Source organism: Hypanus sabinus, chromosome 21 (genome assembly GCF_030144855.1).
Source record: "Hypanus sabinus isolate sHypSab1 chromosome 21, sHypSab1.hap1, whole genome shotgun sequence".
NCBI classification, from domain to species: domain Eukaryota; kingdom Metazoa; phylum Chordata; class Chondrichthyes; order Myliobatiformes; family Dasyatidae; genus Hypanus; species Hypanus sabinus.
This window is the reverse complement of record NC_082726.1, coordinates 508,702-528,074: the sequence shown is the minus strand read 5'-3', so window position 1 is coordinate 528,074 and position 19,373 is coordinate 508,702. Positions and strand designations below refer to the sequence as shown.

The 19,373-nt window shown below is 43.4% G+C and overlaps 1 protein-coding gene across 2 annotated transcripts in view; it reads right to left on the bottom strand.

Annotated features, from left to right (window-relative positions):
* Positions 1 to 19,373, bottom strand: part of otud7a (OTU deubiquitinase 7A) — a 290,260-nt gene that overhangs the window by 37,490 nt on the left and 233,397 nt on the right. For both annotated transcript variants that reach the window (XM_059945829.1, XM_059945827.1), the window contains one exon: positions 5,608 to 5,757. In XM_059945829.1, the coding sequence (XP_059801812.1) occupies positions 5,608 to 5,757 (150 nt within the window). The remainder of the gene's footprint in view (positions 1 to 5,607; positions 5,758 to 19,373) is intronic.

The window sequence follows — 19,373 nt, the reverse complement described above, 5'->3', positions numbered from 1 at the left end:
TGTAGTTGACAGAAATGTCAAAGTAGCTTTATGCAGAAAGAAATAGTCTTGGATATTTGGAAACCCCACACCAACTAATGTGAATAATTTAGAAATTGAAATGCAGAGACTGCTAATTTTATTGTCTTTGAACAAATGATGGCAAACTGTTCAATAAAATATCAGATTTTCTAACATGCAAAACAAAACTTAAATGTTACATAAAGTACACCAGCAGATGGCAATAACACCTAAATCATTGTAAAATGATGAATGGGCTGAGCTGATGCTCTGACATCTCCTCACAAACAAATCTGCAGATGCTGGAAATCCAAGCAACACACACAAACTGCTAGAGGAACTCAGCAGGCAAGGCAGTATCTAGGAAAGGAGTACAGTCGACGTTTTAGGTTGCTAAAACGTCAGCTGTACTTTCTCCCATAGATGTTGCCTGGCCTGCTGAATTCCTCCAGCATTTTGTGTGTTGCTCTGACATCTGCTGCTGACTATGCAATGACGAGTACGTAATGTGGAGCTCCACCAAAATTCTCATTGGTGTAGATTTTCCAGACTTATAATAACAAATACTTTGTTATAACACAAAACTTATTACAGTAAAATTTCCAGTGGACACTGTAATTCATAATTAAGTCTTTATTCATCAACTGATATTTGACAGACCATTTCTACCCGCATTGTTCACCAGTCATGATATGACTTGCATTCATTTACCTCCACCAAAGAATCTGATCAGCTAGAGTAAGCTATCAAACAAAACAATTTACTGAAATACTGTAAATAGCCATGCATTATGCAGTTTGTAGATGATAAGAAGACTGGTGGAGTGGCAGGTAGTGATGGGGAAATAGGTAGGCTGCAGAAGGACTTAGATTAGGAGAATAGGCAAGAAAGCGGCAAGAGAAATACAATATTGGAAAATGGTCACACACTTTGGTAGAAGAAATAAATGTACATACTATTTTCCAAATGGGCAGGAAATCCAAAAACTCTGAGATGCAAAGAGGTTTGGGAAACCTTGTGCAAAATACCCAAAAGGTTAACTTACAGATAGAGTCGATGGTGAGGAAGGCAAATGCAATGCATGCACTTCAAGAGGTTGAGAATACAAGAACAGGGATGCTATGCTGAAGCTTTATAAGGTGCTGGTGAGGCCTCACCATGAGTATTGTGAATAGTTTTGGGCTCCTCATCTAAGAAAAGATGTGCTGGCATTGGAGAGGATTCACAGGAGGTTCACAAGGATGATTCCGGGAATAAAAGGAACATTTAATTGCTCTGGGTCTGGGTCTGTACTTGCTGGAATTTTGAAGGTTGGCGGGGGTGGGGGGGGGGGGCGGTGGGAAGACGACTCACTGAAATTTTTCAAATGTTGTAAGGCCTAGAGTAGATGTGGAAAGGATGTTTCCCATGGTGGCGGAGTATAGGACAAGAGGGCACAACTTTAGGATGGGGGGATCCTTTTAAAACATAGATGTGGAGAAATTTCTTTAGCCAGAGCTGGTGGACTTGTGGAATTTATTACCACAGGCAGCTGTGGAGGCCAGGTTGTTGGGCGTATTTAAGGCAGCACTTGATAGGTTTTTGATTGGTCATAGCATCAGGGTTACAGGAAGAAGGCTAGGGAGTTACGCTGAGGAGAGGGAAAAAAAGGATCAGCCATGATGGAATGGTGGAGCAGATTAATTCTGCTCCTATATTTTATGCTCTTATGATTAGCTGTGAAAAGACAGCAAAGTGACAAAACTACACCTTAAACACACTTGGGCTTCTACAAGGTCTGGGTTTGATTCCAAGAGCCTCTTGACCCAGATCTGTGTGTCTGGATCTTCTCTGTAGAACTGATCATTGTCATTTCCGTGTGCTCTGCCAACACTACTTATAATCCCCACCCACAGCACCACAGTAGCACAGTGGTTAGTGCAACACTATTCCAGCTGAGGGCACTGGAGCTCGGAGTTCAATTCCGGCAACCTCTGTAAGCAAGTTTATACCTTCCTTCCGTTGTGTGCGTGGGATTCTTCGGGGTTCTCCAGTTTCCTCTCACAGTTCAAAGACATACTGATTAGATTAGGCAAGGATTAAATCGAAGAGTTGGTGAGCAGTGTGGCTTGAAGGGCTGGAAGGGCCTATTCTAAATAATTTTAAATAAATACATTTCCTTGCCTATTTTCATAGCTGATGTGTGTCCATACCTGGTCCTCCTAATTCAGCTCAACATTACACTGACATTTACATCATTTTTGTTTGCTAGAATGCAAAATATTCTAGTTGTTCATTCAATTACAGCTCTTAAACTTCACTGTGGCAACGATTAAAACCATAATTTTTACAAATATTATCTCTCATTCCAGATCACCTGATTCAATGACTTTCAAAAATATGTTAGCAGGCATTCATGTTATGGAATAATGCTGACTGCGTCATTTTAGACAACATTAAACAAAAGCTATATATGACAAGAAAAACACAAGAAAATAATTATAGCAATAAGACAAGATTATGTGGTCTGGAATGTAGCAGATAAATGGAAACTACATAAAAAAGCAAACAGGGACTGCTGGAAATGAAGGCAAACAACATGGTGTTATCACAAAGTACACTGCAGATGGCTGTGGTCAAATCAACACGTACAAAAGCTGGATAAACTCAGCAGGTCGGACAGCATCCGTGGAGACGAGCAGTCAACATTTCGGGCCAAGACCCTTCGTCAGGACTGAAGAAGGAGGGGGCAGGGGCCCTATTAAGAAGGTGGAGGGAGGGTGGAAGGTGCCAGGTGAAAAACCAATTAGAGGAAAGATCAAGGGGAGGGGATAGGCAGGAAAGGTGAAGAAAGAATGTAAGGGGAAAGCACTATGGGTAGTAGAAGAAGACAGAATCATGAGAGAGGTGATAGGCAGCTAGAAGAGGAGGCACAGTGAAAGTGTGATGGTGGAAGGGCGAGGGAGGGAATTACCAGAAGTTGGAGAATTCGATGTTCATACCAAGGGGCTGGAGACGACCCAGATGGTGTATGAGGTGTTAGTCCTCCAACCTGAGTTTGGCCTCATCATGACACGTATATCCAAATGGGAATGTGAAGCAGAGTTGATCCTATCCGGGAGGTCCTGTCTGTTGTGGCGGACGGAGCAGAGGTGCTCGACGAAGCGGTCCCTCAATCTGTGTCGGGTCTCGCTGATGTAGAGGAGGCTGCACCGGGAGCACCGGATGCAATAGATGACCCCAATAGACTCACAAGTGAAGTGTTGCCCCAACTGGAAGGACTGTTTGGGGCCCTGATGGTGGTAAGAGAGGAGGTGTAGGGATGGGTGTAGCACTTATGCTTGCAGGTGGGAGAGCAGTGGGGAGGGATGTGTGGACCAGGCAATCGCGGAGGGAACAATCCCTGCGAAAAGCAGAGAGGGGTACAGAGGGAAAGATGTGCTTAGTGACATCTCTCATTCCAGACCACCTGAATCAGTGATTTTCAAAAATATCATGTTAGCAGGCATTCATGCTATGGAATAATGCTAACTGACTGCTTTATTTTAGACAACATTAAACAAAAGCTATATATGACTATATATACAGTTATATATCACTAAGCACGTTTCCCTCTCTACCCCTCTCTGCTTTTCACAAGGATCGTTCCCTCCGCATCTGCCTGGTCCACACGTCCCTCCCCACAGATATCCCACCTGGTACTTAATCCCTGCAAGCGCAAGTGCTACACCTGTCCCTACACCACCATTCAGGGCCTCAAACAGTCCTTCCAGGTGAGGTAACACTTCACTTGTGAGTCTGTTGGGGTCATCTATTGCATCTGGTGGTCCTGGTGCGGCCTCCTCTGCATTGGTGAGACCTGACGCAGATTGGGGGACCACTTCGTCGAGCACCTCCACTCCGTCCTCCACAACAGACAGGATCTCCCGGTTGCCACCCACTTCAACTCTGCTTCACATTCCCATTCAGATATATATGGCCTCCTCTACTGCCACGATGAGGCCAAACTCAGGTTGGAGGACTAACACCTCATATACCGTCCGGGTCATCCCCAGCCCCTTGGTATGAACATCGAATTCTCCAACTTCCGGTAATTCCCTCCCTCTCCCTTCCACCATCCCACTTTCACTGTGCCTCCTCTTCTAGCTGCCTATCACCTCTCTCATGATTCTGTCTTCTTCTACTACCCATAGTGCTTTCCCCTTCCATTCCTCCTTCACTTCTCCTGCCTATCCCCTGCCTGCTTCCCTTCCCCTCGATCTTTCCTCTGATTGGTTTTTCATCTGGCACCTTCCACCCTCCCCCCACCTTCTTTATAGGGCCCCTGCCCCCTCTTTCTTCAGTCCTGACGAAGAGTCTCGGACCCTAAATGTTGACTGCTCATTTCCACGGATGCTGCCTGACCTGCTGAGATCATCCAGCTTTTGTACCTGTCAACATGGTGTTATGTTCAATAGATCCATCAGCACCTCAATAGTGAAAATTGAGAGGCTACTCTCCATGAATTGTTCCATACTCTGCCATTTCTTGGCATGTCTTGCCTTGCATTTAAGGACAGTAGCACATATTCAGGGATTGCCACAGAAAGTTTCAGCTACAGCAGTTCAGTTTCCATTACTAACAAAATCATTGCAGTATGTTATTCCAAATAATAAGCTTCCTGTATAGAACTAAAATGCACTAATCTACCTGAGACTTGCTTGATGTTTAAACATGTTTTCCACTCCAACCACACTCCTGTATACTGTAGTTCTCACCCCCAGCTTCGGAGAGCAATGTGCCCACAGTGGTTTAAATTCTCAAGCATTGTGTAGATATAAGAACGCTTTCTCTCTCAGCAACTCCAAATGAATGTGCACCAGGAAAGCAAACTCATGAGCTGACTTTTCTCCCCCACATGTATTCTTAAATAAAGATTCACAATTATACAGGGTCTTAGTGAAGTGATGTTCTAAAATGAGAGATTTGTCCTTTAAGAGATTAAACAGATAGGTTTAAGTTCCTTGGGGTATAAGATTAAGAAGCATCCCTAGTGAGTGAAATACACAATGTTCATAATTGGTTCACAAGAGATGTACAGATGACTTTTCCCTTGCTGAGGTGTTGAAAACCAGTGGTTACAGTCTTAAACTGAGGGTCCAGTTACTCAACACAGAGGTAAGAGAGCATTTCTTCTTCCAGAAGGTAGACACACTTTGGAATTATCTACTCAATAGGACTGTGGAGATTTTGTGGCAATGTACATTGAAGACACAGATCAAAAAGTTTTAGAATATTAAAGGAATCAAAGGACACGGGATTAGTGCAGAAAAGTGGATTGAAGTAAAATATGAGCTATATATGAAAGATGAAACGCAAGCAGTTCAATGACCGACTGGTTATATATTCCTTACATATTTGCTATAATATTGTCTAACTGGTATCATTTGGTTTGGGCGCCAACAGAATTAGTGTCTACATTTGTTGAACTAAGAACTTCCCTGGTCTATGTCGCCAAATTGAATATTATTTTGCAAGCAGAAAGAATGCTTAAATGGTCAAATAACAAATCAGATCTTCCTTTGTGAAAGTGCCCTTTAACGTTGGTCAGTTGGGTTATATCTGTATTAGCAAAACCAGCATGCATACCTTGTTCCCTTTGTTGATCATTCTGTTCCATAGACACCAGTGCAGAGAAGTGGGCCTGATCATAGGCTAAGACTAAAGGTGAACAATGACATCTGTTAGGAGGTACTTCCAGGGGCAAGTAAATCCCTCCAAAAGGTATTGGTGCAAATGCTGTAGAAAGAAAGATAATTTTCTTAGCATAAAATCCAAAAATGAAAATTGGAAATTGACATTTTCTGTGATTTTAACACAGTGTTTTGACTGCATTTTCAGTGTTCCATGGCACAATCCAAAAACACCATTAGGAAGATGGGAAAAAAAAGTCATAATCATTATATTCAGATGATTTATAAACCACTGAAATACAGGAATTCTGGTTTTAACTCACTGTTTTGGGTCCATTTTGCATATAATAGTTTTCAATTATTTGAGTCAGAGTCATACAACATAGAAACAGATGCTTCAACCATGTGGTCCATGCTGACCACGCCATCCTCCCTGCTAGCCCCAGCTGCTCACACTCGGCCATAACCCTCCAAGCACTTCCCTTGCATTTATGTGCCCAAATGTCTCTTAAATGTTGCAACAGTACCCATCTCGACCACTTTCGCTGGCATCTCGTTCCAGGTAATCACTATTCTGTGTAAACAAGTTACCTCTTACATCTCTTCCCTCTTATCTGTGCTCTCTAGTTTTGGACTCCCTAGCACTATCCATCTTACCAATACTCCTCATGATTTTATAAACTTCAATGAAGTCACCCCTCATTCTTCTGCACTCCAGGGAATAAAGAAACTGTGTGGCCAACCGCTCCCTGTAAGTCAGGCACTCTAGTCCAGGCAAAATCTTCAAAGTTTTCTTTTGAATCCTCTCCAGCTTAACATTGTCTTTCCTCTAACAGGATGACCAAAACTGCACACAATACACCCCAAGAGCAGCCTCACCAATGACTTATACAACTGCAACAGAATTTGCAAACTCAATACCCTTACTGATGAAGGCCAGAATGCTAAATGCCTACTTCACGGCCCTGTCTACTTTTACAGTTGTTTCCAGTGAACTGTGCCCTTGTACTCCCAAATCCCTCTCTTCCACAAAACTCAAGAGTTCCCTATCATTCACTGTGTAAATCCTAACCTGGTTTGAAAGTCCAAAATGCTTCATTTTATACCAAGTTGAAATCCATTTGAATTCCTCAGCTCATCTCCCAAGCAGATCAAGATCTCTTTGAAAATTCATTATTGTCTCCTTCACTATCAACAAGACCCTCTAATTTACTATAATCAGCAAACTAGCTAATCATGCTATGTCTATACACCTTCAAATTGCTTACATAAACAAGGAAAAAGAGAGGTCCCAACACTAACCTCTGGGGCACCCAACTACTCAAAGGACTCCAGTCAGGGAATCTACTTTTAACTATCATCCTCTCCTTCCTATCTTCAAGCCAGTTCTGAGTCCACCTTGCTAACTCCTCTGAATCCCATGCAACCTAATCTTCCAGAGCAGCCTGCAAGGATGTCATCAAAAGCCTTGCTAAAGTCCATACAGATATTACCCACCATGCTATCTTCATCATTTTCAAGTTTATTGTTACCTGACTGTACATATACAGAACTCAATGAAATAACATTCCTCCAGATCACGGTGAACCCACAGTACATATACCACATGCAGCACATCAAACAAAATATTACTACAAAGAAGTTAATAAAATACATTTCAAAATGCAGATGAAATGCTCAGCACAATCCAAGTGAAAATCCTTGGTGGTGGCAGGGTATTCATTAGTCTCACAGCTTGAGGGAAGGTGCTGTTACCCAGTCTGTTAGTCCTAGGCCTGATGCTCCTGTACTTCCTTTCTGACCATAGTGGGTCAAAAGGATGGGTGATAAACATCCTCAACAATGCTCTGGATCCTTTGCATAAAACGCTCTTAGTAAATGTCACACATAGATGGAAGAGATACAACAGTGATCCTCTTGGTGGGTTTTACCACCTTCTGTAGAGTTTTCCGGTCTGATACCTTGCTGCTTCCGTACTATACAATGGTGCAGCCAGACAGGACACTCTCGATGGTGTTCCTGTAGAAAGCTGTTAGAATGGAACCTGGGAGCTTTACACATTTCAATTTCCTCAGAAAGTCTAGATGCTGCCATGCTTTCTTGACTAATAAGATGAAGTTGTGGGTTCAGGTTAGATTGTGGTTATATGCACACCAAGAAACTTCGTGCTCTTTCACTCTCTCCACCAAAGCCATTAAACCATAGAAACATAGAAAAACTACAGCAAAGTAAAGGCCCTTTGGCCCACAATGCTGTGCCAAACATTTACTTACAGTGGCATGCAAAAGTTTGGGCACCCCGGTCAAAATTTCTGTTACTGTGAATAGCTAAGCGAGTAAAAGATGACCTGATTTCCAAGCAGCATAAAGTTAAAGATGACACATTTCTTTAATATTTTAAGCAAGATTACTTTTTCTTCCCATCTTTTACAGCTTCAAAATAACAAAAAAGGTAAAGGGCCCAGATCAAAAGGCACCCTGCATGGTCAGTACATGCAGCCAAAAAGTTCTACTTTAACTTCATCAGTCCACAGAACTTGTTTCCAAAATGCATCAGGCTTGTTTAGATGTTCCTTTGCAAACTTCTTATGCTGAAATTTGTCCGCAATGAGCAAAGGTATGTTTGGAGAAAAAAGGATGCAGAATTTCATGAAAAGAACACCTCTCCAACTGTTAAGCACCGGGCGGATTATCATGCTTTGGGCTTGTGTTGCAGCAAGTGGCACAGGGAACATTTCACTGGTAGAGGGAAGAATGATTTCAACTAAATACCAGCAAATTCTGGAAGCAAACATCACACCGTCTGTAAAAAAGCTGAAGATGAAAAGAGGCTTTTACAACAGGATAATGATCCTAAACACACCTCAAAATCCATAATGGACTACCTCAAGAGGCGCAAGCTGAAGGCTTTGCCAAGGCCCTCACAGTCCCCTGACCTAAACATCATCAAAAATATGTGGATAGACCTCAAAAGAGCAGTGCATGCAAGACGGCCCAAGAATCTCACAGAACTTGAAGCCTTTTGAAAGGAAGAATGGGTAAAAATCCCCCAAACAAGAATTGAAAGGCTCTTAGCTGGCTACAGAAAGTGTTTACAAGCTGTGATACTTGCCAAAGGAGGTGTTACTAAGTATCAACCATGAAGGGTGCCCAAACTTTTGCTTTGGGCCCTTTTCCGTTTTTGTTACTTTGAAACTGTAGAAGATGGAAATAAAAAAGTAATCTTGCTTGAAATATTAAAGGAATGTCAACTTTAACTTTACATCTTTTAGAAATCAGGTCATATTTTACTCACCAAGCTATTCACAGTAACAGAAATTTTGACAGGGGTGCCCAAACTTTTGCATGCCACTATACTTTAGAAAGTATAGTGTTTTTCGAAGCTCCTATCCAGGAGTCTTAAAAGACCCCATCATATCCGCCTCCACCACTGTTGCCGGCAGCCTATTCCATGCACTCACCACTCTCTGCATTAAGAAAAACTTACCCCTGACATCTCCTCTGTACCTGCCTACGAGAACCTTAAAACTGTGCCCCCTCATGTTAGCCATTTCAGCCCTGGAAAAAGAATCTGACTATCCACATGATCAAAGCCTCTCATCATCTTATACACTTATATCAGGTCACCTCTCATCCTCCGTCATTTCAAGGAGAAAAGGCTGAGTTCACTCAACCCATTCTCATAAGGCATGTTCTCTAATCCAGGCAACATCCTTGTAAATCTCCTCTACACTCTTTCTATACTTTCCACATCCTTCCTGTAGTGAGGTGACCAGAACTGAGCACAGTACTCCAAGTGGGGTCTGAACAGGGTCCTATATAGCTACATTACCATATAACCATATAACAATTACAGCATAGAAACAAGCCATCTCGGCCCTTCTAATCCGTGCCGAACGCTTACTCGCATCAAGTCCCACCGACCTGCACTCAGCCCATAACCCTCCATTCCTTTCCTGTCCATATACCTATCCAATGTTTTTTTTAATGACAATATCGAACCTGCCTCTACCACTTCTATTGGAAGCTCATTCCACACAGCTACCACTCTCTGAGTAAAGAAGTTCTCCCTCGTGTTACCCCTAAACTTTTGCCCCATAACTCTCAACTCATGTCCTCTTATTTGAATCTCCCCTACTCTCAATGGAAAAAGCCTATCCACGTCAACTATCTACCCCCCCATAATTTTAAATACCTCTATCAAGTTCCCCCTCAACCTTCTATGCTCCAAAAATAAAGACCTAACTTGTTCAACTTTTCTCTGTAATTTAGGTGCTGAAACCCAGGTAACATTCTAGTAAATCTCCTCTGTACTCTCTCTATTTTGTTGACATCTTTCCTATAATTCGGTGACCAGAACTGTACACAATACTCCAAATTTGGCCTCACCAATGCCTTGTACAATTTTAACATTACATCCCAACTCCCATACTCAATTCTCTGATTTACTCAATGCCAACATACCAAAAGCTTTCTTCATCACCCTATCCACATGAGATTCCACCTTCAGGGAACTATGCACCATTATTCCTAGATCGCTCTGTTCTACTGCATTCTTCAAAGCCCTACCATTTACCATGTATGTCCTATTTTGATTAGTCCTACCAAAATGTAGCACCTCACACTTATCAGCATTAAACTTCATCTGCCATCATTCAGCCCACTCTTCTAACTGGCCTAAATCTCTCAGCAAGCTTTGAAAACCTACTTCATTATCCACAATGCCACCTACCTTAGTATCATCTGCATACTTACTAATCCAATTTATTACCCCATCATCCAGATCATTAATGTATATGACAAACAACATTGGACCCAGTACAGATCCCTGATGCACACCACTAGTCACCGGCCTCCAACCTGACAAACAGTTATCCACCACTACTCTCTGGCATCTTCCATCCAGCCACTGTTGAATCCATTTTACTACTTTGATATTAATACCTAGCAATTGAACCATATGCCTTCTGAACCAAAGAGTCAACCTGTACAGCAGCTTTGAGCGTCCTATGGACTCAGTACCTAAGAGTCCTCTGATCCTCCAAACTGCCAAGTGTTTTGACAAATTTACAAACCCATCCCTCCACTTCCTCATCCAGATCATTTATAAAAATTACTAACAGAAAGGGTCTCAAAACAGATCCCTGTGGCACACCACTGGTCCCCGACCTCCATGGAGAATATGACCCGTCTACAACCATCCTTTGCCTTTTGTGGGCAAGCCAATTCTGGATCTACAAAGCAAGATCCCCTTGGATCCATTGCCTCCTTACTTTCTCAATAAGCCTTGCATGTGGTACCTTATCAAATGCCTTGCTGAAATCCATTTACACTACATCTACTGTTCTTTCTTCAGCAACGTGTTTAGTCACATCCTCAAAAAATTCAATCAGGTTCGTAAAGCATGACCTGCCTTTGGCAAAGCCATGTTAACGATTTCTAATCATATTATGCCTCTCCAAATGTTCATAAATCTTGCCTCTCAAGATTTTTTCCATCAACTTGCCAACCACTGAAGTAAGATTCACTGGTCTGTAATTTCCTGGACTTTCTCCACTCCCTTTCTTGAATAATGGAACAATATCTGTAACCCTCCAATCCTCCGGAAACTTCCCCATCCCCATTAATGATGCAAAGATCATTGCCAGAGGTTCAGCAATCTCCTCGTCTCCCACAGTAGCCTGGGGTACGTCTCATCTGGTCCCAGAGACTTATCCAACTTGATGATTTCCAAAAGCTCCTGCACATCCTGTTTCTTAACTTCTTAACGTACTCAAGCTTTACAATCCGCTGTAAGTCATCCCTACAATTGTCACGATCCTTTTCTGTAGTGAATACTGAAGCAAAGTGTTCATTAAGACCCTCAGCTATCTCCTGTTTCCATACACATTTTCCCACTGTCACATTTGATTGATCCTATTCCCTCACATCTTATCTTCTTGCTCTTCACATACTTATTGAATGCCTTGGAGTTTTCCTTAATCCTGCTCGCCAAGGCCTTCTCATGGCCCCTTGTGTCTCTCCTAATTTCATTAAGCTCCTTCCTGCTAGCTTTATAATCTTCTAGATATCTATCACTACATCGTTTTTTGAATCTTTCATAAGCTTTTCTTTTCTTCTTGACTAGATTTTCAAAACTAGATTTTTGTACACCACAGTTCCTGTACCCTACCATCCTTTCCTTGTCTCATTGGGACATACCCATTCAGAATGCCATGCAAATATCCCCTAAACATTTGCCACATTTCTGTCATACATTTCCCTGAGAACATCTCTTCCCAATTTATGCTTTCAAGTTCCTGCCTTATAGCTTCATATTTCCCCTTACTCCAATTAAATGTTTTCCTAACTTGTCTGCTCCTATCCCTCTCCAATGCTATGGTAAAGGAGATAGAATTGTGATCACTATCTCCAAAATGCTCTCCCACGGACAGACCTGACACCTGACCAGGTTCATTTCCCAATACCAGATCAAGTACAGCCTCTCCTCTTGTAGGCTTATCTACATGTTGTGTCAATAAACCTTCCTGAACACACCTAGCAAACTCCACCCCATCAAAACCCCTCATTCTAGGGAGATGCCAATCAATATTTGGGAAATTAAAATGTCCCACCACAACAACCCTGTTATTATTACATCTTTCCAGAATCTGTCTCCCTATCTGCTCCTCGATGTCCCTGTTCCTATTGGATGGTCTATCAAAAACACCCAATATAGTTATTGACCCTTCCTGTTTCTAACTTCTACCCACAGACACTCAGTAGACAATCCCTCCATGACTTCCTCCTTTTCTGCAGCTGTGACACTATCTCTGATCAACAGTGCCACGTCCCCATCTCTTTTGCCTCACTCCCTGTCCTTTCTGAAACATCTAAAGCCCGGCATTCTAAGTAACTATTCCTGCCCCTGAACCATCCAACTATCTGTAATGGCCCCAACTTCATAGCTCCAAGTACTGATCCATGCTCTAAGCTCATCCGCTTTGTTTATGATGCTTCTTGCATTAAAATAGACATATCTCAAACCATTGATCTCAGCATATTCCTTCTATATCACCTGCCTATCCTCCCTCTCACATTGTCTCCATGCTTCCTCTATCTGTGAGCAATTGCCTCCGTCTCTTCAGTTCAGTTCTCACCCTGCAGCAATTCTAGTTTAAACTCTCTCCAACAGCCTCAGCAAACATCCCTGCCAGGATATTGGTCCCCCTTGGATTCAGATGCAACCCGTCCTTTTTGTACAGGTCATGCCTGCCTCAAAAGAGGTCTCAATGATTCAGAAATCTGAATCCTTGCCCCCACTCCAATCCCTCAGCCAAGCATTGATCCTCCACCTCACTCTATTACTACACTCACTGTCACGTGGCAAACGCAGTAATCCCAAGATTACTACCTTTGAGGTCCAGCTTCTCAACTTCCTGCCTAATTCCCTGTAAGCTGTTTTCAGGACCTCCTCCCTTTTCCTACCTATGTTGTCGATACCAATATGAACCACGACCTCTGGCTGTTCTTCTTCCCACTTCAGGATATCGTAGACGCAATCAGAAATATCCCAGACCCTGGCATCTGGGATGCAAACTACCATCCGTGTTTCTTTCCTACATCCACAGAATCACCTGTCTGATCCCGTAAGTATAGAGTTCCCTATTACTGCTGCCTTCTTCCTTTCCCTACCCTTCTGAGCCACAGGGCCAGACTCTGTGCCAGAGGCACAGCCACTGTTGCTTTCCCCAGATAGGCCGCCATCCCCAACAGTATTCAAACAGGATTACTTATTGTTAAGGGGGATAGTCACAGGGGTACTTTCTAGTTTTTGATCTTGCCCTTCCCTCTCCTGTTACCTACTTATCTGTCTCCTGAGGCCCCTTGTGACTATTTGCCTATAGCTCCTCTCTATCACCTCCTCACTTTCCCTGACCAGATGAAGGCTATCTAGCTGCATCTCCAGTTCCCTAACATGGTCCCCAAGGAGCTGCAGCTCGACACATCTAACACAGATGTCGCCGTCCGGGAGGCTGGGAGACTCCTGGACTTCCCACAAGTACAGAATACCAGCCTCACAGGCGTACTTCCTTTTTCTATTTCTCACAGGTAACTTCCCACACCTCGACCCGTTATTGCCGAAGCCCGAATGAGCCAAAGCCCTACCACTCTGCCTCAGATCACTCCTTTGATGACAGCTCCGCTAGGCAGTGTCTCTCTTTTATGCCTGAACCTTCCCTGCTATTTAACTCACAACTGGTGCTCCAGTTATAGCCGTTGATAGGCCACGTACAATGGACTAATGCTCTTGAAGCTCCCTTTTTAAATAACTGCTGCCCACCTGCAAGAAACCCCTCTTGGTAAAGCTCCCTTGACGCCATTGATAGGCCATGTAGAATGTGCAATGGAGAGTGGTTGAGCTGCTCCTTTCTCTTTTGTTTTGTCCATGTTGAGACTCAGGCTGTTGTTCTCGTACCATTTAATTGTTGCAAGGACATGGTGGTGGAACGAACCCAAGTGCTGAACACGGGCACGGAGGCTGAGTCGGGAGGCGTTACGGTCATAGTGAGCATGGAATGGGTGCCAAGGAACTCTTTACCTGGAGTCTTGGTTTTAGTAGAGAATTCAGGAACTATGCTAAACTTAGAACTGATAGTCCTAAAAACCATGGAACAAGGTTACTCGTACATGATTCAATCAACAAACTAGCACCTCCTTGTTGTGGTCACAGGACTTTTATACTGCATTTGCTGATGGTAAACAGGTGTTTGTAGTTAGTGGAACCTGGGAATGATTGGAAACTAAACGAGGTGATTGAGGCCCAATTCCTGAGGAAGATGGCCAGAAGGGACCAGGACCTCTCTACCTCCTCATTGTATGCTGATTCATCACTGTTGCTGAGGAGGCTTGAGAGGCCTTGGGGAGTACAAAGCCCTGTGGGAGCGTGGGAGGGCACCACTGCTTAGCCAGTAGTGTTATTCTGTATACTTTATATCATGTGTTGTAAATGCATCTTATTATTTCTTAATTTATTTGTGGTAACATTGCTTTATGTACTGTATTGTCCACCTTGGCCCAGAGGAACATTGTTTCATTGGTGGTATACCTAGGTATGCTTGAATTACAATAAATAGAACTTGAAGAGCAAACACGAGGAAATCTGCAGATGCTGGAAATTCAAACACACACACAAAATGCTGGTGGAACACAGCAGGCCAGGCAGCATCTATAAGAAGAAGCATTGTCGATGTTTCGGGCCGAGACCCTTCATCAGGACTAACTGAAAGGAAAGATAGTAAGAGATTTGAAAGTGGGGGGGGGAGGGGAAAATGCGATATGATAGGAGAAGACTGGAGGGGGTGGGATGAAGCCAAGAGCTGGAAAGGCAACTGGTGAAAATGATACAGAACTGGAGAAGGGAAAGGATCATGGGACGGGAGGCCTCGGGAGAAAGAAAGGAGGGGGGGGAGCACCAGAGGGAGATGGAGAGCAGGCAGAGTGATGGGCAGAGAGAGAAAAAAACGAACAACTAAATATGTCAGGGATGGGCTAAGAAGGGGAGGAGGGGCATTAACGGAAATTAGAGAAGTGAATGTTCGTACCATCAGGTTGGAGGCTACCCAGTCGGTATGTAAGGTGTTGTTCCTCCAACCTAAGTTTGGATTCATTTTGACAGTAGAGGAGGCCGTGGATAGACATATCAGAATGGGAATGGGATGTGGAATTAAAATGTGTGGCCACTGGGAGATCCTGCTTTCTCTGGCAGACCGAGCGGTCTATCCATGGCCTCCTCTACTGTCAAAATGAATCCAAACTCAGGTTGGAGGAAAAACACCTTATATACCGACTGGGTAGCCTCCAACCCGCGAAACGGTCTCCCAGTCTGCGTCGGGTCTCACCAATATATAAAAGGCCACACTGGGAGCACTGGACGCAGTATACCACACCAGCCGACTCACAGGTGAAGTGTCGCCTTACCTGGAAGGACTGTCTGGGGCCCTGAATGGTGGTGAGGGAGGAAGTGAAAGAGCAGGTGCAGCACTTGTTCTGCCTACAAGGATAAGTGCCAGGAGGGAGATCGGTGGGAAGGGATGGGGGGGGGGGGGGGAGTTGTGCTTGGTAGTGGTATCCCATTACGGAGAATTATACGTTGGAACTGGAGGCTGGTGGGGTGGTAGGTGAGGACAAGGGGAACCCTATCCCGAGGGGGGCGGCGGGCGGATGGGGTGAGGGCAGATGTGCGGGAAATGGGAGAGATGTGTTTGAGTGAATAGAACTTGAACTTCACCAGTGGCTAACAGTGGCCCTCTACAAGTGCCTCTGCAATTTCTTCATGATTAAATACTCCCATGGGGTTTACTAGTTCAGGCTATGTAGAGTTGCCCACCTTAATATGCTTCAAGATTGCAAATACCCACTTCCTCACTTCCTTGTAGTATGCATATGTTCCAAGACCTCATTACTTATTACTATCACTTCTTTGCCATCTCCTTTGCAAACACTAAGGAGATATAAATAAATAAAATAATAAACTATATAAAATAATATATAAACTTCTATAATATAAAAATTCTCTCTACCAAGACTCCATATAACCATATAACAATTACAACATAGAAACAGGCCATCTCGGCCCTTCCAGTCCGTGCTGACGCTTACACTCACCTAATCCCACTGGCCCGCACTCAGCTCATAACCCTTCACTCCTTTCTTTTCCATATATCTATCTAATTTTACAATTTTACTCCGGGTAAAGACTCCCTTGGCACCCATTCCACAAATAAATAATAAATAAATAAAACATTAAAAATCAGCCATTTCCTGAGGCTCCATAGTTGGTACTGATGGTTTTTAAGAGGAACTGGTTTCATCTCTCCCTAGTCACCCTTTTACTGTAATATTACTGAAGAACCTCTTGGGATTATCTTTAATCATGTCTGTCAAATCCATCTCATAACCTTTTTCTGCCTTCCTGATTTTCCTTTCAAACCTGCCCTTAAGGTTTTTATATTCATTCATATACAGCTTCCTAAAGGCAATGAATGCTTCCTTCTTTTCCTGACCAGAGACCTGACATCTCTTGCCAGCACTCACTGAACTTGTTATGTCTATCTTTCTCTCTAACATGAACATGCTGCCTCAAGACTTTTGATAAGACTCATATAGAAGCTTCTCACTTGCCAAGTGTTCCTTTGCCTTTGGAGTTACCCTGTTGACCCCAGCTACATCCTGCCTAATACCCTCAAAGTTGGCCCTGCTCCAGCTAAGGACAGAGGGCTCAGGATTGAGAAAGGATGTGCAGGCATTGGAGAGGGTCCAGAGGAGGTTCAAGTGAATGATCTTGATAATGAAAGGCTTAACATGAGTATTGTTTTATGGCTCTAGGCTTGTACTCGCTGGAATTTATAAGCACGAGAGGGGATCTCATTGAAACCTATTAAGTACTGAAATACCTAGATAGAGTGAACATGCAAAGGATGTTTCCTGCAGTTGAACTTAATGTAACTAGTCAATTGAATTCAACAATGGCTTAGCAGGAGAAGACAGAGAGTAGTAGTAGGTGGTTCTCCATCTGACTGGAGCCTATGACTCCATAGGGATATGTGTGCCATAGGGATTGGTGTTGGATCCACTGATGTTTATCATCTGTTTTAATGATTTAAATGATAAGGTGGTAAACGGGATCAGTAAATTTGTAAATGACACCAAGACTGGGTGGGGGGGGGGGCATAATGGACAGTGAGAAAGGCTATTGAAGCTTACAGTGTGATCTTGGCCAACTGGGAAAGTGGGCTAAAAAATAGCAGATGGAATTTAATGCAGACAAGTGTGAGGCACATGAAGGGGACAGACTAAGCTAAGACTTACACAGAGGTTTGTAGGGTACTGAGGTGTGCCACAGAACAAAGGGATCTGGAAATACAATAAATACTTTGAAAATAGCATCATAAGAAGATAGGATCATAAAGAAAGCTTTTGGTACACTGGTGTTCATAAATCAGGACACTGAGTACAGGACTTGGAATGTCATGTTGAAGTTGGTGAGGCCTAACCTGGAGTATCGTGTGCAGTTCTGGTCATCTATCTACAAGAAAGAAGCAAGAAAGAGTACAGAGATAATTTACAAGGCTGTTACTGGGACTTGAGGACCTGAATTATAGAGAAAGACTGAATAGGTTTGGACTTTATTGCCTGTAGCGGAGGAGAATAAGGAAAGATCAGTAGGTATACAAAATTGAGGCGTACAGATAAGATGCATGCAGGCTTTTGCCCCTCAGGTTGGGTGAGACTGGAACCAGAGATCAAAGGTTTGGGGTGAAAGGTGAAATATTTAAGAGGAATAACTAACTCAGAGGGTGGTGCAAATGTGGAATGAGCTGCTAAGAAGTGGTATATGTGGTTCAATTGTAACATTTAAGAAAAGTTTGGATAATTATATGGATGACAGAGCTATGAAGAGGTCTGATCTGGGAGCAGGTAGGTGGGATTAGGCCAAAGATCTGGCTGGCATGGACAAGACAGGCTGAAGGGCCTGTTTCTGTGCTGTAGTGCTCTGTGACTTTATTTTAAAACATAGAATTCTGGTCACTGGAACCAAAGCACTCTCCAATTGCCACTTCAGTTTGTTGGTCCACCTCATTCTCTAAGAGGAGACCAGTATTGCTGCTTTCCAACATACACAAAATGCTGGAGGAACTCAGCATCCAAGGAAAAGAGTATAGTCGATGTTTCGGGCTGAAACCTTTTATTGGTACTGGAGAGAAAAAGATGAGGAGTCAGAGTTAGAAGGTGGGGGGAGGGGAGGAAGAAACACAAGGTGATAGGTAAAACTGGGAGTGGGAAGAGGAGTGGCGAAGTAAAGAGCTGGGAAATTAATTGGTGAAAGAGATACAGGGCTGGAAAAGGGGAATGTGATAGGAGAGGACAGAAGGCACGGGATGGCCTGTTTCCGTGCTGTAATTGTTATATGGTTATAAGGAGAGAAAAGGAGAAGGAGCACCAGAGGGAGGTGATGAGCAGGTAAGGAAATGAGGTGAAAGAAGGAATGGAAGTTCTTCCAACCTGAGTGTGGCCTTATCACGATAGTAAATGGGAATGGAGGTGGAAAATGAAATTAAAATGGGTGGTCACTGGCAGATCCTATTTTTTCTGATGGATGGATCATAGGTGCTCCCAATGAGGCTACACACAGTTTGGAGGAGCAACACCTTATATTCCATTTGAGTAGCCTCCAACCTGATGGCATGACATCGATTTCTCAAACTTCCAGTAATGCCCCCCCCTTTACCATTCCCTTTTCTCTCTCTCTCACCTTAGCTCCATACTTGCTCATCATCTCCCTATGGTGCTCCTTTCCCTTTTCTTTCTTCCACGGCCTTCTGTCCTGCCCTATCAAATTCCCCATTCTCGAGCCCTGTATCTCTTTCACCAATCAACTTCCCAGCTCTTTACTTCACTCCTCTCACCCCCCCACCTTGTTTCATTTAATACAAATGAATTGTATTCATTTGTTAACTAATTGGATAGATGTTATTCTTTCTTGTGGGTCTGTAAACTAGCATTGCGTGGGCTTTTGGAGAGGTTGAGGGGGAGATCGCAAGGAAGGAGGACGTGTGGGTGGCGCACTGGTTGACCACCGAGGTTGGTCGGAGGCGCCGGGTCGAGGAGGTCAGAGAAGATTGAATAGTGGACCGAAGACTTCGATAGTTGAGCTCCAATGGTTGTGCATGAATTGACTGAA